The sequence below is a fragment of the Phaseolus vulgaris genome, chromosome 6, assembly GCF_000499845.2.
Source record: "Phaseolus vulgaris cultivar G19833 chromosome 6, P. vulgaris v2.0, whole genome shotgun sequence".
NCBI classification, from domain to species: domain Eukaryota; kingdom Viridiplantae; phylum Streptophyta; class Magnoliopsida; order Fabales; family Fabaceae; genus Phaseolus; species Phaseolus vulgaris.
This window is the reverse complement of record NC_023754.2, coordinates 16268310-16292217: the sequence shown is the minus strand read 5'-3', so window position 1 is coordinate 16292217 and position 23908 is coordinate 16268310. Positions and strand designations below refer to the sequence as shown.

Below are 23908 nucleotides of genomic sequence, written 5' to 3'. Positions count from 1 at the left end.
TTGGATGGAGCTGAGGTTTGGTTCTTGGGTGGCCAGCAGGTGACTAGGATCGGTTCTGTTACATGCGGTGTAACTTCATGCCTTATATCATTTTTAACTTTATGCTTTACATGCGGCTCTGTTACAGGTGGCTGCTGGATGGTGCTCCTAGTGAAGGTCCATCAAGTGTATTCTGGTGCTTAAGGAATGTCATGGTAATGACAGATTAATTGATTGGCCACAAGTGAGACAAATTCATATCCCTACTCTTTTAATATAAGCTATCAATATAGTGTGTAAGGCGGTTATTGTATGTTATGCACTAATCTGAATCATTTTGTGAATCAGAACTTCTTTGGAAAACCAGCATTTTGCAATGGTTAAAGGGTGAAGAAAAGAAGAAGGTGGAATTTGAGAGAGCGGTGGCATGGTAGAGTGAGTTTCAATTGGTGGCATGGCAGAGTGAGTTTCAGTTTCCTCACTTTTATGCTTATTATCACACACAGAATAATGTTCATGACAGAGAAAATAGAAAGGAAGAATGTGTTTTTTTTTTCTCTATCCTTCTTCCTTACAAAAATATAAAATATGAGTGATATATGAATAATATTACTGTCAGCTTAATTGAACATGCTAGCTATAGCTCCATATTTTTAATACATGTGTCAGCTTAATTGAAAAATGGCTACTAGCTTGATGGTACCTCTTTAGTGAATTTGTCTCTTGCAAATGTGAAGTTGGAATTTTTTTTCGTTTTCATGCGACTTTTTCATTTCCACTTTGAAATGTAAATCCAATGGGGTAATGATGTGTGAATCCAATGTAAATCTAATTCATTGATAAAAATGAAAATCTGGCAGAAAGATAGTGTTTGTAAATTGGCATCTTATGAATTTTATTATATTGATGATGTTGTGGAACCTGACAAGCCATGGAAGAAATGTAGGATTTAATTTTTGTGAAAATAGATAGAAAATGGGGTGATATCCTAGGATACTGTTGTTGGTGTTGGTGGGTTCAGAACCACACTGTCCCCCTCATCTCTCTGGAACTGTGTCCTTTTCTCATTTCACAGCTGGAATTTCTTCCCTGCTTCTCACCTTCTCAATATTTCAACAATGAAAAAAAAAAGACTTTTCTTCACAGTTTCTACAACAACAGTTACTACAAAAGGTTTGGGTTGAATTTATTTATTTTTTTTGTCCCAAGATAGTTGTAAAGGACCGAACTGTCTTTAATATTCGATATCCGATCATATGATACGAGTTTAAGTATATATTAGTTAAAATGTATTTTAATTATAATTAAATCTTATATAATTAGATAATATAAATGTTAATTATGATGTATTTTTTAATTAAAGTTCAACTGTAAAAAGATTCAGACACTGTAAGTAGACATTATAAGTAGGACACTCTGTTTGAATTGGTTACTACTTTTAAGAGTAGACCCATCACACGTGAAAAACATCATAGTTAATGATTTTGTTGAATTAAATTGGTTATGTTCTTGGGAGTTTGTTCCTACCACACAACACAAAGTGTCTCCATTATCTATCTTTTATCCTCTCCATGATAATTCCTGGAAAACAAATGGTAGGAAATGACATTGATGTTTACTTAGAACCACTCATAAGCGAATTGAAGGATTTATGGTTTGATGGAGTACAAACATTTGACTATTCAAAAAAAGAAATGTTTACTTTGCGAGCAGCTTTGTTGTGGACAATTAGTGACTTCCCTGGGCTAGGTAATTTGTCTGGATGGAACACGCACACTGGTCTTGCTTGCCCTACCTGCAACTTTGAAACCGACTCTTCTTGGTTGTACAGGGGCAAATTCTGCTTTATGGGACATCGTAGATTTTTAAGTAAAGAGCACAGATTCAGATTCAATCATCATCTTTTTGATGGAACAAATGAACTAAGAGATGCACCAAAACCTTTGTTAGGGTCAGACATATGGAATCAAATTGAGGGTGTGAATGTTACATTTGGAAAACCATTAGACCCTATAGATACAAGTAAGAGGGCTCGTGGAAAGAATGTTGTTCAAGTTGGAGCAGAGCAATGGAGAAAGAGAAGTATATTTTTTGAACTTCCTTATTGGCGGACCAACTTGTTACGCCATTGTCTAGATGTGATGCATATTGAGAAAAATGTTTGTGACAATGTTTTGTATACATTACTTAATGATCCTAAGAAGTCCAAAGATAATCTCAAAGCCCGAAAGGTTCTTAAAGAAATGGGTATAAGGAAAGAGCTTTGGCCAAATGATAAAGGAAGATTTCGGCCAAGTGTATTTTCATTGTCAAAAACAAAGAAAAAAACGTTTTTGCGGACGTTGAAAAAGGCTAAAATGCCAGATGGATACTCAAGTAATATTGCAAGGTGTGTAGATTTGAAAGGTGGAAAGATTTTTGGACTCAAGAGTCATGATTGTCATATTCTTATGGAACAATTACTACCTATTGCCATACGTAATGTTCTACCAAACAATGTGACTGCCGTGATAGTAGAAATGTGTTCATTTTTTCGACAATTATGTGGGAAAAGTTTAAGTCAATTTGATCTTAATAAACTTGAGTCTCGCATGATTCAAACTCTTTGCCACTTGGAAATGTTATTTCCTCCTACCTTCTTTACAATCATGGTTCATTTAACATGTCATCTAGCTGGTGAGGCAAAACTTGGAGGACCGGTACATTACCGTTGGATGTATCCCATAGAAAGGTAAATTTCCTGCGAACTTTTGTACTTTTTTTAAGTTCAAAGTTTGATTATTCTAATTGCGAAAGAATTTTATAGGTATTTGGGACACTTAAAATCGTATGTTCGAAACAAGGCACAACCTGAAGGTTCTATTGCTGAAGGATACCTAGCTGAAGAGGTTTTGACCTTTTTTTCTCAATATATGGAAGGGATGAAAACAAGAACTAATAGACCTTCACGTGTAGATGACTCTTTCAACATAAATATTTCAGAATTGAATACCCTATTTCCACCAATTGGTAGAGTTGTAAGTGCAGCTTCAACTTTTGAGATGTCAACTATTGAGAGAACGCAAGCACATCGATATGTGTTATTTAATTGCCCTCAAGTTCAACCTTACATTGAGTGAGTATTAACACTCAATATAAATCTAATTATGTTGAAAAGTTGTCCTTTATGGAATTATTAGTAATATATTGGTTTCAAATTTTTTTCTTAGGGAATTTAGACAACATTTACGAATAAGGTCTAGAGGGAGAAGAATTCCAAATACAGAGCTAGAAAAGATTGTCAATAAGGATTTCATGAATTGGTTTCCTCAAAGGGTAGGTACAATATGTTTTTACAAGTTAAAAATGTCAATTTCAAAGATATACTGACAACAAGCATTATTTTTGTAGATTAATAACACAGACATTTCAAGTACAGTTGCAAATGATCTTAAGTATCTAGCTCAAGGTCCAACAACACATGCTAGAAGAATTTCTGCCTTTAATGTAAATGGTTTCAAATTTAGAACTGAAAGTCGAGAACATGACTTAAAAACCCAAAATTGTGGAGTGTTCTTAACTTCTTCAACATCGTGTGTTGTAAGTGGTGTGGATCAAAATATTAGACAAGCAGATTTGGCATATTATGGAAAATTAGAAGATATAATTGAGCTTAATTACTATGGTCATTTTAAGGTTATCTTGTTCAAATGTAAATGGGCTGACACCACAAGGGACTGTGGGTTGAGGAAGGATCCTTGGGGTTTCACTTGTATTAATTTTTCAAGGTTAATTCACACGGGAGATCATGAGGAGCATGATCCATACATTGAAGCTTCACAAGCTGGAATGGTATATTATATAAATGATGAGGTGAATAAGGAATGGTCAATTGCTGTCCATTTGAAACCACGAGACTTGTATGATATGGGAGAAGGAGATGGTGAAGTTTGTGAAGTAGAACCGTGTCCACAACAAGACTTACATGAATTTTTCAGCAACTCTGACCAATTGGCATTATTTAGGGAGGATGAAGATGATGAATTACTAAATGAGGACAACAATGATGATGAACTTCATGAAAATGACTCAATGTCAGAGTAATAATAACCTTGGTTCAACTGCACTATTAGTATGTTCATTCATCTACTATGTGCATGTATGAAGCTTTTAATATATCTCCACTTTTAATATATCTTCAAATTTAAATTATGTTGTTGATTACTTCTTTTTTATGTGCAGATATGCCTAAACCTAAAAGGATCAAGAACTTGCTTAAGTCAGTTGCTGGTTCAGACAAATCTGTGGCCAACTATGTAAACATTAATGCTACGCCTTCTACTACACAGGACCAGACAAGAACTACTTCTGCAAGTCCATTTGGATCTCCACTACCACAAGCTTCTCAATCTATTCATCAACAAACCTCACAACCTACACAATCACAAACTTCACAAGTTCCACAATCACAAGCTTCACAAGTTCCACAACCACAGACTGAATCTGAAAATCTTGAATCATCTGAATCTGTACCTCCAGCAACTTCTGAATCTGCACCAGCACAACCAACTTCTGAGTCTGAACCTGAAAGAGTGCAACCAAGAAAATCAAGGCAATCAAACCACTATTGGTTTGTTGATGCTATAGGTAAAATCTTTTGTTTTTTTTTTCTTTACATGTAATAAGTTTCACTGCACATAAAATAATGTATTTGGATTTTTTATAGATGGCAAAGGAGTTAGTCAAAAACTAAAGGTGAAGGTTAGGGATGCTCATAACTTACCTACCGGACTACGTGTGGTGGTGAACTATGATGACAATTTTCAACCAATTGGAGAAGCATCTGGTTTACTTGCTGGAGTTTGTGGACAGCTAGCAGCAAATCATGTATTGTTCCCTATTAGTTTTGAAAAGTGGTCAACTTTGCCAGATACTTACAAGGATACAGTGTGGGAGAGTGCACTAAAGGTAATATAACTTACATTGAAATAACTTTAATTTTATTCAATACATTTGGACTAACTTCTTTTCTTTTTTTGAAGTCTCGATTTTGTTTCAAAGTAAATGAAGATTTGGCTAAAAGAGATGTTATGTTTAAAATTGGGAAACTGTGGAGGGAATACAGATGTAAGCTTTGGAATGAATTTTATGACCCTCTTATGAGCAGAAGTGACCTCATCAAGAATGTTCCAGCTGGATTAAACATGGAACAATGGGCTGTTTTTGTTGATTATCGTTTGAGGCCTTCTACAGTGGTATAGTAAACTCTGTTTTCTTTTTATTATTAATAAGCTTACTTTAAGTTTACACAAAACTGATTTCATTTTCACTTTGTAGAACATGTGTAATAGAAATAGAGATATAAGGAAGAGACAAGTTATTCCTCACACTGGTGGTGCTATGTCTTTGTCAAGAAGAAGAAATAATTTGGTATTTGTTTACTTATATTGTGCTCTTTATTTTAATATATTACAATTTCCACCACATTATACTTATATTATTATTGTTGAACATATAGAAAATTGAGACTGGTAAAAATATTGGACGAGCTGAAATGTGGAAGATCACACATAAGAGGAAAAATGGCATATATGTGAATGAAGAGGCGCTGGAAATTGGGGTAAGTGTTTGGACTACTTTGATGATGATGTATTGATCATAGAAATATATTGGACTGCTTTGATGATGATGTATTGATCATGGAAATATACTGGACTACTTTGATGATGATGTATTGATCATGGAAATATACTGGACTACTTTGATGATGATGTATTGATCATGATGATATATTGAACTGCTTTGATGATGATGTATTGATCATGAAAATATATTGGACTGCTTTGATGATGATGTATTGATATGGGAAGTGGTGGATAGGAAAAAGAAAAAGCAGGAAATCTAGAAATAGTAATAATAATAAGAATTATAATGATAAAAATGAATGGTAGTTTATGTGATGGTGACAGGCACAATATTTCCATGATAGCATGGACTTAAGTGGAATCAGGGGTGGGTAATTGTTATTTATAGATGAATAGGTGCATCTATATTTAGGGGTATGATTTTACAGATTTTGTCTCTAAGGTTCCATTGGGGAATGACTTGGGCAGCCATGCAAGGGCATTGCTATTCTATGTTGTAGTTGAGAGTTCAACCATTTCATTATGTTTACTGCTGCTGCCATGATATATTTTCAATTTTATCCAGGAAAAAATTGATGAACTAATGTTGACAAATCCAAAAGGTGGTTCAAATATATCTCCAGAAGATCCAATTGGTGTCATATTTGGTAAGGAGCATCCGGGTCGAGTTAGAGGGCTATCATATGGAGCTTGTCCCAGCCTTGCTTTCAAAGGATCCACAACAAGGCTAAGTGGTATGAACCATGCTTCTTCTAGTTCAACTTCATCAAATGTGGAGGACAAGATAACTCAAATGGAAAATGAGCTTGCAACTGTGAAAAATCAAATGAACACTTTGCTTGCTTATATTGCTTCAAGAAAAGACGTTCCAGAACATTTTGCTGCAATAGCAGCTAATTTGGTTCGTGCATCCACCAATGAGGTATTAATATATTTAAATATTTATTGGTCTCTTTTATTTTATAATTATAAACATACAAATTTATTAACTTAAAATTATTTATTTCAGGCATCGGATTATGGAAGTGGTGCTCCATCACCTAATCAAGTAATAGGATCAAGTGCTGGAAGCAAAACTGATTAGAGATGTGTGTTTTAATTTTAAACTTGACTAGGAATGTATGAACTTTTGAACAACTATGTGTTGAAATTTTAAACTTGATTAGGGATGTATGAACTTTTTATGTGTTTTAAACTTTTGAACATTATTATGTGTGCTTTAACTTTCAATTACATATAAACATTTGAACATTATTATGTGTGCTTTAACTTTCAATTACATATAAACATTTGAACATTATTATGTGTGCTTTAATTTTTAATGAAATGAATGGATGATTATAACTTTATACATTATTTTATTTTATTATGAAAAAATGGTGGTTAAATTTTATAATTGTATAAAACAGATTATAAAAAAGATTATAGAAAAGTGGTGGTTAAATTTTATAATTGTATAAAACAGATTATAAAAAAGATTATAAAAAAGTGGTTAAATTTTACTTATTCAGTATTAAAATTACGTCAGTTAAAAACGCCACTACTTACGAATATTATGGTGCCAGAATCTTCTTCAATGATTGTAAATTGCGACAGTTATAACTGACACTACTTACATATAAAAACCGCCACTACTTACACTATGTTTAAAGTGGCGGGTGTTGCGGCGGGTAACATAAAACCGCCACATTAAACTTTGTGGCGGCCAGTTCTATGGCGGTTTGGGAAACCGCCACAAGCGTATATTGTGGCGGTTATAAACGCCACTTTATACGAAAAAAACCGCCACAATATACACTTTTTTTTGTAGTGCTATCGGATAAGTAAAGGCTTGAATTGTAACATCTGCATTATTGTGGAATGAAATGCATTATGCATTTCCATTTTAAATTCTTCCTATGTAGAACTGGAGTGGTAGGGATGACAAAAATTGTGCCACTGGAAAGGAGAAGAAGGTGGAAACAAGTTGGAACTTGTTTCATATAACTGATGTTGATAACCTGTGAATAATACAAGATTAGATATTAATTAAATAATATGTGTGAAACAAAATGATACGGTGAATTTACTGCCTCTATAAAGACTTATTTGGTATTTTGCTATAAAGTCTTGTATGAAACAATATTTTTCATATAGATTGAATTTTCTTTTGACAAAAAAAATTTAATTCAATCTACTTGAATTCTTCTCTATATAAGGGGAACTTCTGAGAAAGATGAAGATGAAACATTGAAAATGAAGAAATGAAGCAGTGAGAAGAGCAACATAGAGAGAAAAAGATAGAGTAGATATCTATCATAATGGTAAGATTAGAAATCTCAGTGAGATGCTAGAAAGACTTTGTAATCTCACTTTCATAGTGGAGACATTTTTCACCATAATGGTGAGATGCTAGAGAGACTTTGAATTCCATCATTGTTGGATGAGATTGAGTGTTATCCTCACAGAGTGAGAGAAACAAATATTGTAATCCCACTTTCATAATGGAGGCGTTTTCACCATAATGGTGATATTAGAAATCCTAGTGAGATGTTAGAGAGATGTTGTATTCCATCCTTGTTGGATGAGATTAAGTGTTATCCTCAAAGAGTGAGAAAAAAAAATATTGTAATCCTACTTTTATAGTAGAGGACTTTTCTTCACTAGTTTTACTTCTCAAGTTGAGGAAGGTTTTCCACTGTAAAAATTCTATGTGTCATTATTCTATTTGCTATATTTTCTATTATTTGCTTATTGCATCTGCAAGTGCCCATCTTGTATCTACACTAAAGAGGGAAAATTAATTCTGAATTTTCCCAACAATAACCCTATTATATATATATATATAATTGAAAAAAAAATAGTTATGTGTTTATGTGATTTTCTTGGTATTTGTAGATTGTTTAAAATTCTAAATTTTGATGTGATTGAATGATGGACTTGTGTGTGATTTGAAATATGATTTATGTGAAAGTGTGATCAAAACATAGTATTTTCAGCAACAAAAATATTGTGTTGAGATTGTTAGTACGATGTCTTGATTTGTGAGTACTCGGTGAAAGGGACGATCCTAACTCTATTGGTATCTTGGAATCATATAGATGAAGAGTATTAGGTGTGAGAGTCGAAGGAGGTTCATATGACTGTGTCTGAAGTTTAAAAGAGTTTATCATAGCAGATCATATGAATTTACCCGTGTTATATGAGGATGAATTTCCTGAAGGAGAGATTATGTTGTGATGAGAACATGGTAATATGATATGTGCATGTCTTTGGGTGCTAATTTCAATACACCGATCTTTTGGAAGTAGAGTCAAGTGTCTAATTATTGTTGTTAGTGGATTTCTAGCATGAGTGATGTGGAACTTGAGATAATTATAAACACTCGACTATGTAGTACGTTAAAAATAGAGGATGTATAATGTTGACTAAATGATTTTTTTTTAAATTAACGTTTCATTGAAAGTTAAAAAAAAAATATTAGCTTACCTTGTTATTTGTTTTTTCTTTGTTTTAAAATATGTGATGATCTTGTGTTACACGTGAGTAGATGATTTTGCAGGTGATAGAGCTCCACTCTAAGTTGATTAAGTGTTTTATTTTGTTTTAAGATGTGTAAATATTAAATTTCCCATGAGGAGGGATATAAATGTTCTATTGTGCAAGAACTTCCTCCCAACATCTCATCACCTAATATTTTAATTTACCTCTCTTCCTCCACCTCCTTCCCGCCTTGGAGGTTCCTCTTGCCTCGGTCGACGCTTCGGTCGACGATCGTCTTCATCTGTCCGTCAAGAGTGGTAATCCCTTCGCCCAGTTGTCTCTTCCTTCCTCGGAGGAGATCACTTTAAACTCCAACTTATGCCTTGCACGTATTCACAGAGATGTCCAGCTTGGATAAGCTCCTCAATCTTATCTTTCACCGCCTAACATTCCTCAGTGGTGTGCCTACTGTTCTGATGGTATCGACACTCGTGCAACTAGTCGACATTCTCAAGGCTCATTGCCCTTCTTGATGTCTAGATGAGGTTGACACTCAAGGCCTCTTCCAGAATCTTTCCCCTATCAACATTCAAAGGGGGTACCTTGTAAGTCGGGGTCCTCGGTTCTCTTTATGTCTATCTCCTCGACCAATAACAAGTCGGTTTGATCGTTCCTTCTCCTTATCTTTCCCCCTCTCCTCTGCTTAAGCTCGTCAAATTTTGCAGCTGGCTTCTTGCACAAACTACCATAAAATGACCCTGGTCGTTGGGTCGTGACCATGTGATGCATGGCCACATCTGAACTTAGATTCCGAATGTTCAGGGTCATCTTACTAAACCTTTCCATGAACAACCTAAGAGATTCTCCCTTCTCCTAGTGAATGTTGACCAGGGCGATAGAAGTTAGGTGGTGCAGTCGGCTAGTGGCAAATTGGGTCCCGAACTTGGACACCAAGGTCTCGAAGTAGTTAATGGAGTTTGGAGGAAGCCTGTAAACTAGCTCAAGGCCCCTCCCTCAGTGAGGTGGGGAACACCCGGCACAGGACTGCATTGTCCGAGGTGTATAAACTCATGTATGTGGTGTACACGTCCATGTGCTCACCGGGGTCAGTCGTCCCGTCATAACGATCTATGTTCAGCCCTTTCCACGTAGGTGGAAGCTGCGCTCCAATTGTTCTTGAACGGGGTTGGAACCAAGAGAACTATTTTCTTCCTTCTCGGTCGGTCGACCTGCTCTCCCTTCCTCTCGAATGAACTCCTGCTTCTCCCACTCTTTCACTCCTCGTCTCCGTGAAATCTGGGTTCGGATGATACCTGCAAAAGGTACTCCAATACTCAAGTCAGACTTCGACACTTGGTATTCAGTGTGTTTAGTACTAGATGATAACGTACGTGATCCTTTGGGATTTGTGCTTATTTATATAATTATTGTGGACCCTTTGTTATTGGGTCTCATTAAAGATTTAATATGAAATTAAGAGTATATTATTTAATGTTTAACCTTTAATTAATTGACAATCCTCTACTTGGGGTGTGATGATCTCGATCGGTCTTGATCTGTTGCTGGACTTCAAATAGGTCGTATGATCTCCATCGGTACAAAAAGAAAAACAGAGAAAATGATAAAAACCATTAGATCTTAAAGATAAAGATAAAAGATTACTAAAAATACTGATTAGAATAACTCACACTATAAAATAATTATTAAATAGCAACTAATTGTAGAGACAAAACATAATTAATTATTATATTGAGTAAGTTAGATACTATTTATAAATTAAAAAAACTATTAGTATCTAAAGTAATTTAAATTATTAATAAAATTTTATCAAGTAGTTTCTAAATTGGTATTTAACATTAATTACCAAGATTTTAAGTATTAACTATTTTACCACTATAAAAATTAATTTAGAATATAAATTAATTTAGAATATAAAGTAGTAAGTAATTAAAATCTTGATAACTAATGTTACATATAAATTTGTAGTTTTTAAATTTTTATTAATAATAAAAATTATTTGTTTATAAAATAATATTTAAATTAATCAATATAGTAAATAATTATTTTTAATCTCTAAAATTAATTATTATTTAATAAAAAATATTAGTGTAATTTCAACTATTAATTTGTGCTCAACTCCTTTTATGTTTTCTTTCACCAAATACACAAGCCATGAGAAGAATAATACTTTTTCAGCAATTAAATTTCCAATCTTATTGTTTAAGTGGGAACCTATCGTATCTTTTACCAAAGAGTAGTTTGATTGCTTAGTATTAAACTAATTAGGCTATGACAACATGCATGCCAACAATTAATAATATAAAAAAATAATTTAAAATAAAGATGTAAATAATATTAATACAAAAATATATATTAATTTACATATAATTATTTTTTATAATAAAAATATAACTGATTATTTTTGATAGAATTTCCTCTTTCAATCACATTTTTTTATTTAAAAAGACAGATGTTAATATCAGTAAAACAAGTAGTATATATTAGAAAAAGAAAACAATTTGTGTAATTTGAGAGAAATTGATGGGAATCATAACTGTATTATGTTTCTTAGTTATGAGTAACATCATAGTCTAATCCCTGATTTGGCTATAATATCATAAATCCTTTTCAACCATTATGTACTTGGAAACCTATAGAAGCCTCCAATAGAAGCTCAACCATAGTTTATAACTGAAAATAAAATAAAAAATGCACAGCAGTTGTAGGCTAGACAATGATACAAGTAGTGATAGTTAAGCAAGTGGCTGTATTTGGAGTTTCAATAACTAGTTAGTTAAACCATGCCATCTTGCAATGACCCACTGCTTAATTGTGGGGACATGCTAAATCACTTGCTTAATTCTTTTTTTTTTTTTTTCATTCATCAAAGAATCAAATTAGTGAAACTAGAACCTTCAATTCAAGCATTTACCACAAATAAATTTGCCAAAATATTCCATCATTGTTCTTCTGACGCATGGCACCTGAGTGAGTGTTGCTTATGTTTGCAATAAATGTTTGCTATTTAGGCACCAAGAAAAGTAAGAAACGATTTCAGCCTCAAAATGTTACCTATATGTGTGATTTGCATTAGTGACATAGTTTGTACCTAAATGTTACCTATTTGCAGTTAATTCTAAACATAGTTTGTACGAATAGTGCATGTAAAATGAATATGAAAAAAACCAAGTGTATGTTCCAATGAACTTCACTACATATCATGTATTACAAGAAAAAATTAACTTTAACAAAAGTTATATTTAACATTTTCCACAGTTTTAATTCATGATTTATTTATTTTTCTTAAAAGATGCACCATCATTAACCTTATATTTAAGTAAAAACAAATTATCTCCAAAATTTAAAGAAATGAACTAAATATAAAAATGTTAATTATTTAATTACTCCTATAAAGCATATTATATAAATAATATCTTTTTTGGAGAGTTTTTTTTTATAATATACAGAAATTTTTTGTTGTTTTAAAATTTATAAGAACATATTGCAATATATATCTTTCCTGAGAGGATGTCAACTTAATATATTTTTTAAACCATTAAAAAAACATTATTCAATAATTTATTTTTAAAATAATTTTAAAAGCTCCTTTATTTTTTAAGATATGGACACATGTTTTTTTTCTTTAGAATTATAATGAGGGTTAAAGATAAAAAAAATGTTATAGGTTCGAAACTAACAATTGAATTATCATGAAGGGTAGTCTAATATATATGACTATTGACTTAAATTAAACAAAATATTACCATATTTGTTTATGCATGTAAATTAGAGATGACAATACGAGATGGTCCGTCCCATATAGGTCCATCTGTGTTTGGCCCACAAAATACGGATTGGGTTGGTCTGCCTCGCACAAGGAATGCATACTCATTTTACTGCTTCGCCCCGCATAAGAGGTAACCTGCGGGTCAGTCTGCATAAGAAAAAAAAAATCAAAAATTAAAATTTCATTAATTGTAAGAAAACTTATTCCTACGGTTAAAAAGTTAAAATTTTATCCCTCATTCAATTCATTCAGTTAAGATAAAAAAAAATGAATTCAAGTATGAGGGTTGTTAGAAGGCTTGATTAAAAAATAGTTAAAGTTTTGTTTTGCATCTATTTTTTCCTATATATGTATGTAAACATATAAGAGTATCTTATCAAAGTTTCGCTACAAAATATTTTAATGAAGATGACTAATTTTTTAACTATCTTAATGAAATCTTTTCTATATTATTTTTTATAACAAATTTTAATATAAGACTTTACTTAAAACTAAATCCATTGTCACTCTAAATATTAACTCTTTTAGATGATTAAAATAAAACATTCAATTTTTTAAAATAAAATAAAGGGCACACTGCAATAATGAGTGAGTGGGGTATGATTTTTTTTTTTGCAAAAAAAAAAAAAGTTATTTTTTTTATTTATGTGGGTCAACCTGCCCTATCCCAATGTTGACCCGCGCGAGTTGCGGATTATGCAAGGTGGGTCTAAGCAGGTCAGCGAGCTAGATTAGTGAGTATGCCCTATGTTTTTTGGTAACGGGCTACGGGTCGACCTGCATGGCCTACCTCGCATTGTCATCCCTAATGTAAATCACAATTGCACAACAAAAAAGCAAGCTAAGTTCTATATTATAAACAAACATGAGTGAAAACGCACTAAAAAGAGCATTAAACAATCTACCAATCAAGACTCAAAAACTCACTCGGGACTATCATATCACAAAATAGTCAACCCAAAAGTCTGATAACCAACTTATTTCTCAATTTTTAATGAAATCCAAACAACAAAGATCAAGAAACCATAATTCACAAACCATTAAACGATCCAAGAAAGCTTATTTTTTATTATTATTTTAAAAGAAGCAAAAAGAAACTTAAACAAATCAATAAAAGATAAATCCTAAACTATGTATTACCGGACAAAATCATTATTAGACTTAATTAGACTTAATTACAAGAATATAATCACTATTAATGAGTCTATAATTAGACTTAATTATAGGAATATAATCACTATTAATGGGTCTATAATTAGTCTTAATTACAGATGTTATGTTAGAAAAAGAATCTGTACGGTTCTAATGCTATGGTGATATATATGGTATCAGAGCACAAAACTCTGATACCCGACAAACACAAAGCAAAGGCAACGGTGCACAACCATGGCAGATGCACCAGAAAAGAATAATGCCAACAAAGCAGAGCACGAAGGAGGAGGTGCTAAGAAGACCTACTCGCCATATGATCTCAACGCGAGTGACAATCCCGGAAACATAATCACACAAGTCCAATTGCGCGGAGAAAATTACGACGAATGGGCAAGAGCAGTAAAGATCTCGCTTCGTGCCCGGAGAAAATGGGGCTCCATTGATGGAACACATATCCAACCAGAGGACGAGGCACCCGACCTTGAAGATTGGTGGACCGTGCAGTCCATGATTGTCTCTTGGATTCTAAACACCATTGAACCAAGCTTACGATCCACAGTAGCATATGCTGAGACTGCACATAACTTGTGGGAAGACATTAAAGAAAGATTCTCGGTCGTGAATGGACCTAGAATTCAACAACTAAGGTCGGACTTGTCAAGATGCAAGCAGGAGGGAATGGTGGTGGCAACTTACTTTGGAAAATTGAAGGTCCTTTGGGATGAGCTTGCTAACAGTGACAAAATTCCATCTTGTACGTGTGGTGGATGCAAGTGTGGGATTGGTGCTCAGTTGGAAAAACGAAGGGAGGAAGACAAGGTTCATCAACTCCTTATGGGGTTGGATGACGCAAGCTACGGGACAGTAAGATCAAACATTCTGGCCTCAGACTCATTGCCGTCTCTGAACCGCGTATATGCTATGTTGGTACAAGAAGAAAGAGTGAGAATGATGGCCAAATCAACGGAAGAAAGGGGTTGGTCGTGGGTCTCGCGATGCAGGCCAACTACAAAGAAAAAGGGCGTGGAGATATGGTAGAAAAATTAATGACATGCAGTCATTGCGGTAAAAATGGTCACGACATGAAGGGATGCTTCCAATTGATCGGATATCCCGAATGGTGGGGTGACAGACCAAAAAGTGAAGGCAAATGGAACGACAGGGGACGCCAAGGGATGCGAAACAAAGGTAACCCGACACGTGCAAATGTGGCACACGCTAGTGGAAGCAGCAGTCAAGCCAACAATGACGACAAGAAACTTGAGATGGCAGGTCTGACCAATGAACAATGGAAGGTACTGGTTGATTTGATCAGCAAACAAAAATCAAATGAATCAGAGAAAATGACTGGTAAGAGCATTTGGGATTTGTGGATTATTGACAGTGGGGCATCAAACCATATGACTGGGTCACTGGAAAATTTGAGTGAAAAGGAAACTATACAAGGGTGCCCCGTAGGGTTACCCGATGGTGAACGTGTTCTAGCTTGCGAACAGGGAACAGTGACTCTTGAAGAAGGACTTGAATTGAAAAATGTCCTTTATGTCCCCAAATTAAAATGCAATTTACTTTCAGTACCTCAATTGACGGATGAAGAAATTGTGTTGTAACATTCACTGATAAATTGTGTATTATACCGGACCGCACTTCGAGGACGCTGATTGGAGCAGGTGAACGGAAAGATGGGCTTTATTGGTATCGTGGGGTACGGAAGACTCAAGCATGTCATGTCAAGATGGAAAATCAACTAGCACTTTGGCACCAAAGATTAGGACATCCGTCATTTAAGATTGTGCAAATGCTTCCTGATATAAGTGGGAAATGTACTCGTGATGAGTTGAATAAAGTTTGTGAAGTTTGTGAAAAATCGAAACAAACGAGAGATAAGTTTTTCTTAAGTGCGCATCAAGCTTTGAATATTTTTGATTTAATTCATTGTGACTTATGGGGTCCTTATAAAACTCCTTCATCCTGTGGTGCTTCATATTTTTTGACAATTGTGGACACGGGCAGTTTGGATCTATTTGTTAAAAGAAAAAACAGAGGTATTAGTGACTTTGAAAAAAAATTTCACACTCGTTGAGAGGCAATACAACAAATGTGTTAAAATGGTTCGCTCTGACAATGGAACCGAATTCATGTGTCTAAAACAATATTTCATTCAACAAGGTATCATTCACCAAACTTCCTGTGTCGGGACCCCGCAACAAAATGGACGCGTCGAACGCAAGCATCGGCATATTCTGAATGTTGCTCGGTCATTACGGTTTCAAGGCAATCTTCCCATTAAATTTTGGGGGGAATGCGTTTTGACTGCAGGCTACTTAATCAATCTCACACCATCCTCCATTCTAAAAGGAAAAACCCCTTATGAAGTGATCCATGGATGTGTACCCAGTTACGCGCACTTACGAGTATTTGATTCATTATGTTATGCTCATAATCAAAATAGACAGCGGGATAAATTTGATAGTCGTAGCCGAAAATGTGTGTTTGTCGGGTATCCATATGGCCAAAAAGGATGGAAATTATTTGATTTGGAAACAGAAACTTTCTTTGTCTCTCGTGATGTACATTTTTTCGAAAATAAATTTCCATATTTTGAAGCCAAAAAGATGGACACTGCACCACCATTGCAAAACCCAATTATTGCCAACTCTTTAGAAACTGGAACGGACTCACATTTTCTTCATGAAGTTGCCTCCTCAAACCTAGATGAATGCATCGTCAACCAACCCATTGCATCTCCCATCCCAGCCAAGGAGGATGCTACCCTCACAGATGACTTCGACCACACTATCAACGACTCTGATCCGTGTATAGAAGCCTCGACGCTACCCGCGGATCCACCGCCGCGTCCGACGGAGATGGCGCCGTCGGTTTCTTCACCACCGCTGACGGCCGCGGTTCCCCTTGGGCGAGGGCATCGCGCGAAGCTGCCTTCCGTACGATTACGCGATTTTGTCGCAGCCACCACGATACCGTCAAACCCCTCTGTTCCGTCACCTCCTTCAACAGAATCCTCAGGTGTTTCGTATCCTATACATGATTTTGTGAATTGTGATTCCTTTTCTAAACATCATCAAAGTTTTCTTGCCTCTTTACACACCGAGCAGGAACCCCTGTTCTTTTCTCAAGCGGTCCGAGAACCCCGGTGGCGTGATGTTATGGCACAGGAGATTCATGCTCTCGAACTCAATGACACCTGGAAACTCACCGCTCTCCCTCCTGGAAAGAAGGCACTTGGGTGTAAATGGATCTACAAAATCAAATACAACTCGGATGGAACAATTGAAAGATTCAAGGCTCGATTGGTAATTCTTGGCAATCATCAAGTGGAGGGTTTGGATTACAACGAGACGTTTTCTCCTGTCGTAAAGACGGTAACCATTCGCATAACTCTAGCAGTAGCAGCCGCAAAAGATTGAGAGCTTCATCAGATGGACGTTCACAATGCGTTTCTCCATGGTGATCTTGATGATGAGGTTTATATGAAACTCCCTCCTGGCTTCCAAGAATCTCAACCAGGGGCAGTGTGCAAGCTTCAAAAGTCTCTATATGGCCTCCGACAGGCCCCCAGGTGTTGGTTTGCTAAACTATCTTCTTCTCTCACTCGTTACGGCTTCCAACAATCCCCGAAGGATCATTCCCTGTTTACTCTCAATAATAATGACATACAGTTGGTTGTGCTAGTCTACGTTGATGATCTTGTGATTGCAGGGAATAATGGTACTGCCATCCAATGTTTTAAAGGCTACTTAAATCAATGCTTTCATATGAAAGATTTAGGCCGCCTCAAGTACTTCCTGGGGGTTGAAGTTGCTCGCTCCCCCAACGGAATCTTCCTTTGTCAGAGGAAATATGCCTTAGATATCATTACTGAAGTCGGATTGTTGGGTGCGAAGCCCGCCACTACACCATGTGAAGAAAATCACAAATTGAGCTCCGCTACTGGTTCTTTTCTTTCTGGCCCGGCTACTTATCGTAGACTTGTTGGGAGGTTAATTTATCTGTGTTTCACTCGACCTGACCTTGCCTACAGTGTCCAAGCTTTATCTCAATTTATGCAAAATCCACGCTCCGAGCATTGGCAAGCTGCTCTTCGTGTTGTTCGATATTTAAAGGGGCATCCTGGACAAGGAATACTCCTACCTCGAGAGAACAACTTACAACTCTTTGGGTGGTGTGATTCTGATTGGGCAAGTTGTCCACTGACACGGAAATCTCTCACCGGATGGTTTATTCAACTCGGCACTTCCCCAATCTCTTGGAAAACCCAGAAACAACAAACGGTTTCTGCCTCCTCTGCTGAGGCTGAATATCGATCAATGGCTAAGACCACCCGAGAATTAAAGTGGATTAAAGACATTCTCGTTTCTTTACATGTTCCTCATCCTGACCCAATTCGTCTTTATTGTGATAGTCAAGCAGCACTTCACATTGCTAAAAACCCGGTCTTCCACGAACGCACCAAACACATTGAAGTTGACTGCCACCTTGTTCGAGATGAAATCATTCACAAGCGCCTTCTTCCATCCTATGTGCCCACACATACACAACTAGCTGACCTTTTCACCAAAGCTCTCGGTGCTAAAAAGTTTGGAGCCATCTTGGTCAAGTTGGACATTCAAGACTTACATGCTCCAACTTGAGGGGATATTACCGGACAAAATCATTATTAGACTTAATTATTAATTAGACTTAATTATTAATTAGACTTAATTACAGAAATATAATCACTATTAATGAGTCTATAATTAGACTTAATTATAGGAATATAATCACTATTAATGGGTCTATAATTAGTCTTAATTACAAATGTTATGTTAGAAAAAGAATTTGTACGGTTCTGTACGGTTCTAATGCTATGGTTATATATATGGTATCAGAGCCATTTAAAGCCTATCCTAGCGAGTGTTTGTTGGGCCTATCGTGCCACCCGCTATCGGACCGCTATCGGATCACCCATAATCTATAGTCCCACGCACGAGTTGGCAGTCTCGGCGTGAGGGGGTGTGTTAGGACATTTCATTGTATATAAGTGGGTGCAAACCTCAACCCTATGAGCCGGTTTTATGGGGTTGAGTTAGGCTTAAAGTCCACTTCGTAATACTATGATTCTCCCCCCACACTTAAGTCACACTCTTCAATGCAACAAAAATAACTGAAATGACAATATAAGTAATAAAAAGTGAGAAAGAAAGATTCCCTAATCAAACTTGAGGGTATTTGAAGTTGCAATTGATCAACCTTCCCTTCTACAATAAGGACCAATATATTTTGATGTCATCAAGAAAGTCTATCCAAGACATAAAGACCATTAATGGACTATGAAGAGCACCTATTATGCTCGAACTTTGAGCAGTACGATGGAGCTGGTGTGGTTTAGGGTGGCGTATGAGGAGCTGGTGTGGTTTAGGGTGGCGTATGAAGTGATAACGGGTGGATCAAGGTTTTTGACAATTAATATAGATCCATGTTTTTGACAAATTTAAAGTACATAGATTAAGAGAATTTTAATTGGTATATGTTTACACTAAAATATATTTATTTAATCATGCGGAAACAAATATGTCGTCCTCATTTGATGGTTAACAGGTGAACAAATTAAAACTGTGCCAAATATTAATTAAACAATTTTGTAAAAATTAAAACTACAACAAAGAACATATGATATTATAGGACTCAATGTCAAAGGATATACATTTTCTTTTCTCCAATATTAAATATCAAGAAAGAAACTATAATTGCACAAATATCAAAATATATCAAATAACAATTGGATAAATGTCAAATAATCATTGAAAAAGGTAAAAATGATTAAATGTGTATTCTCTAAATAAATCAAGAAACTAAAGATAAAAAAAAAGTTAATATAAGTTTTGCAAGTTATATGATAAACTAAAAGTGTTGGAGTATGAGGATTGAGACGAGTATTGGGACGTGTATAAGATCAAGACATATGCATACATATTCATTCTTGTTCTCATACCCAATTTAAAAAAATAAAATACATATTCATACTCATACTCAATCAATGTAATGTGGTCATTCTCTATTAAAATCAGAACAAGTTTAAACAATATTCATGAACTCAGATCATTTCTCATTCCTAGATATTACACTAAAAGGTTCAATAATTAATTTTATTATAAGAGATTATTAATGCAGACAAGACTATGATTAGAAAAAAATATTAATTTGGTTCTGAATTTATAAAATATCAATTATTTTGGACAAAACTAAAATTCCAAAACATTATTAGTTTTTAATTACTATTATAGAGCTCAAAGAAATACTAATGTATTCTTCTCGTTGATCTCAGAGAAACACTAACACGTAAATTAGGAGATTTGAAAAAAAATAATCATTAAAAAAATTAAAAATTATTTTTATATAAAAGGCCAAGATTGAATTCTTATAAAAAAAAACAAGAAGTAATATATATTACCCAATAAAAATAAATGTAGTTGATTTTAAATCAATATTATTTTATAAGTATTTTCTAATAATTTTAGCAAAAGTTCTAAAATTTACAAACACGAGCCCACCTCTCCCACCTTCAACTAAGAATATATAAGGTAGAAAAGTAGTGAAATATTTTAGTATTAGTTTAATAGTCCTTGAAATGAAGATTGAAGTTGCAGTGTTGGAAAAAAAAATAACCAAACAAAGCATATATGCTACAAAGTCTTACATTGTTTCCTCATTCATAATTACAATTATATAATGTTACTCTAAAGTGAACTTTTCATCCTACAAGATCTAAATTTTGCATGAAGTACATTTATAATACTAAGAGAAGTAATTTAAAGAGGCCTAGAAATCCTAAGCAAAAAAAAATATAAATCCTAAAAAGGGTAAAAGAGGAATATCATATGATTGTTTCTAATCAAATTCAAACCATGAGTAATTGTCTTTGAGCTTCAATCCTCAAATCTTCCTTCATCTTTCTGATGAAATCATCAAATTTTTTGTTCAACTCCTCAGTGCTTAACACCCAATTTGCTTCTTCTTCTACAACCTCTTCCTCTTGAACACTTTCTCCAATCAGAAACTCACCAATTTCTGATTCCTTGTCTTCATCTGCAGCTCCAGTTTCTGCATTTGGCTCCTCCTCTTCTTTCAAAACTGATTCACTGTTCCTTTTTCCTTTTTCTTCACCTTCCAAAACTATGTTTTTTTCAATGTTTTGTTCACCTTCTTCAACCGAAAACTTGATTTCTATAGCATGTTCTGCTTCTATTTTCTGTCCATCGGGCTCATGATGAGTTTTCTCCACCAACATTATTGGCTCATTAGCCTCAACATCTGAGTATGGAGACTGTGATCCACCTTCAACATACTTAGAAGATTCACTTTCAGGAACACTGCTAGACCCAGATAAAGATTTTGTTATGCCAACAAACACAAGGAGACCATTGCATAGCAGAAACATGCAGTTCTTGTCTATGGTGTGAGTAAATAGTTGCAAAGAAAATGTAGAGAAGTAGAGGTTGAAGTGGTAGAGGAAAGCAAGCAAGGAAGATGGAGAAATGAAGAAAGAAAACAAAGACAGTGAGACTAACAATTGCACAAGCCTGATTAGACAGTTATGAGGTTTTGTGCTTTGAATCAAAGATTTTATTTTGAGGGACTTACCCTGATCCATAACTTCCAATTTGAGGAAGAATGGAAGTGGAACTAGTGGGAGTTTCTGGTAGTTATGAGAAGGGAATGTTGGTTTTTAAGGCCATGAAGGGATCTCTTATATAATGCTTGGGACAAGGGAATAGGTACATCACTGTAGTGTTTTTCTTTTAATTTCCAAAAATACCCATGGTTGGCAAATTTTTATAAAGCAGATGGCATAAATTGGATGTTATCCCAACTCCCAAACTTACCTGCTATTCAGGGTTTTTTGAAATAAATGCTGATAAGGACATGGCCAATTTTGAAGTTACTATTTGTCACATAAATGGGCAAATGGTTGTTCATGGTCACTGGTTTTGAGCTTGACATGTCAAAATGGTTTTCATGTGGGGTTTGAGGACAAAATTGAAGTGGTAATGACTTGGAGAAGGAGAGAGAAAAAGAAACAAAGTGAAACTTGTATGATCCTAAATACAAGTTCACAGTTAACAAGTTTTAGTGTAGAAAAATTCACATTTACTTTGCCTAAAAAGCATAGAATTGAGATATTCAAATGACTACATATACTGATAAACCTATTATAAATGTTAACAAATATGTAAGATTGATACATGGGCAGAAAGGTCAAACTCTGTAACCACCAGATGAATTGTTTGAAGGATGAAGAGTTGCATGTTGCAGGTGAAGAATCTGTTAATGGATTTTGCTTAGGAATTAATCCAAGTGACATTGCTAATTTGGTTGGTTTTGTTATAACAAGAGAGCCTTTAGATGTAAGCTACTATAATAATAACAAAATCATATGTGCTACCCTTTTCTGCAAGTCTTATCATGATTATGTTGAATTTTGGCAGCAACGAAGCTACTTATTTCTTAACTCACTCTGCTGTCAGTTGTCACAGCAGCAGCAGCACACTTTACATCGTGGCAACTGCTGTGCCTCATCATCTTATTTTTCCACCATACCTAACCAAACTTCAGCAAGAAAACTAGAACAAACATGCAATTATGTGACTAGTTAAATTCAGCACTTATTTTGAAAAATTATGTCATAAAACCCCTAAAATTAAGACTAAGATTAGGAATGCATTGTTCCCACTAACATGATTTCTTGGGTCATTCTTGGTAGTGGATAGCCCCAACCTTTTCCAATACCCACACAAAGACAATCAAGAATCAATAAAACCCTCTTTTGTTGTGTTTCTCTTAAAAAAGCTCTTTTAAGAACTTATTCTAAATTTTTAAGAAACTTTCCAAAATAACTTAAACACCTTTCATAAATTCTCACACTCCATTTACGACTTATCTTAATCATAAATTTCAAAAAATATATTAAGAAACTAACTTATAAATTAATATTTATTGGATCTCACATCAATTAAAAATAAAAGAAAAACATTTTATTTTAATACAAAATGTTGTTTTGTTGTGACTCTATTAAAGTCAACACATTCTGCTATACATTAGCCTTGTAGTTAGATATTAGATTTTAATAATAAACTAAATTTGCATAATCTTCCTTGTCACGTCAAAATAAGTTGAGCAGGATAATCTATAATTTATATTTAATATAAAATTATTTTAAATAATTTCTATTTTTTGTTTTCTTATCTAAAATGTGACAAGAGACTCCTGTTATATAATGAAACACTCAATTGGTAAAAGTAGAACTTGTTTGTTTTAGCTTCTAACCATTTAAGACAAAACTTGGCTTTGAAGGAAAAACTTTCTCCTCTCATCGAACATGTTGCAGGTTTGTCAATCATCAAAACTTGACTCAAAAAAATCTAACTATATAATAGTATTAAATGAGTTCAAAAATGGGCAAACACATAAAGAATGATATTTTTTTTATAAAAGTATTACAATAAAAAAAATTATTTTTAAATTAAATTAAAAATATATTTAATGTAATAAATTGTCGTTATAGATATATATCTAATATTTTATATATTGAGATAGACTATTTATTTAACGGAAAATTCTATATTTGATTTCATTTTATAATGTAACTCGTCGGCGTAACTAACTGCCAACGAATTTGATTGAAATAAGAGAAATATGTGACACGATAATTTTAAAATATATATAGTTAAATTTTAATATTTTAAAAACTAATGATTGAAAAAAAATAAAAATTTCAACCCGTTTATATTTCTATAAAAAATAACTTTATTTTCTTTAATTATAGGCATAAAAATAAGATAAACAATATATCACAGTGATAACTTTATTTTCTTTAATATTTTTTTACCAATTATCAGCAAAAAGA

General features: G+C 34.3%; 4 protein-coding genes across 4 annotated transcripts; 3 read left to right on the top strand and 1 right to left on the bottom strand.

Moving 5' to 3' along the window:
- Positions 1 to 1524: 1524 nt before the first annotated feature.
- LOC137831350 (uncharacterized) lies at positions 1525 to 3161 on the top strand. The gene is made up of 2 exons (XM_068638988.1): positions 1525 to 2710; positions 2786 to 3161. Exons 1-2 carry the CDS (start codon positions 1551 to 1553, stop codon positions 3096 to 3098), a joined length of 1473 nt encoding a protein of 490 aa, XP_068495089.1. The 5' UTR covers positions 1525 to 1550; the 3' UTR covers positions 3099 to 3161.
- Positions 3162 to 3805: 644 nt separating this feature from the next.
- On the top strand, positions 3806 to 7609 carry LOC137833464 (uncharacterized). The gene is made up of 8 exons (XM_068641811.1): positions 3806 to 4117; positions 4201 to 4605; positions 4685 to 4926; positions 5001 to 5213; positions 5296 to 5388; positions 5477 to 5578; positions 6169 to 6525; positions 7508 to 7609. The coding sequence occupies exons 1-8, from the start codon at positions 4093 to 4095 to the stop codon at positions 7607 to 7609; spliced, it is 1539 nt and encodes a 512-aa protein (XP_068497912.1). The 5' UTR covers positions 3806 to 4092.
- A 6629-nt stretch (positions 7610 to 14238) lies between these two features.
- Positions 14239 to 15042, top strand: LOC137833463 (uncharacterized). Its single transcript, XM_068641810.1, has one exon. The coding sequence runs from the start codon at positions 14239 to 14241 to the stop codon at positions 15040 to 15042; it is 804 nt and encodes a 267-aa protein (XP_068497911.1).
- A 5637-nt stretch (positions 15043 to 20679) lies between these two features.
- On the bottom strand, positions 20680 to 21722 carry LOC137831349 (uncharacterized). The gene has a single exon (XM_068638987.1). The coding sequence runs from the start codon at positions 21653 to 21655 to the stop codon at positions 20903 to 20905; it is 753 nt and encodes a 250-aa protein (XP_068495088.1). The 5' UTR covers positions 21656 to 21722; the 3' UTR covers positions 20680 to 20902.
- Positions 21723 to 23908: the final 2186 nt, after the last annotated feature.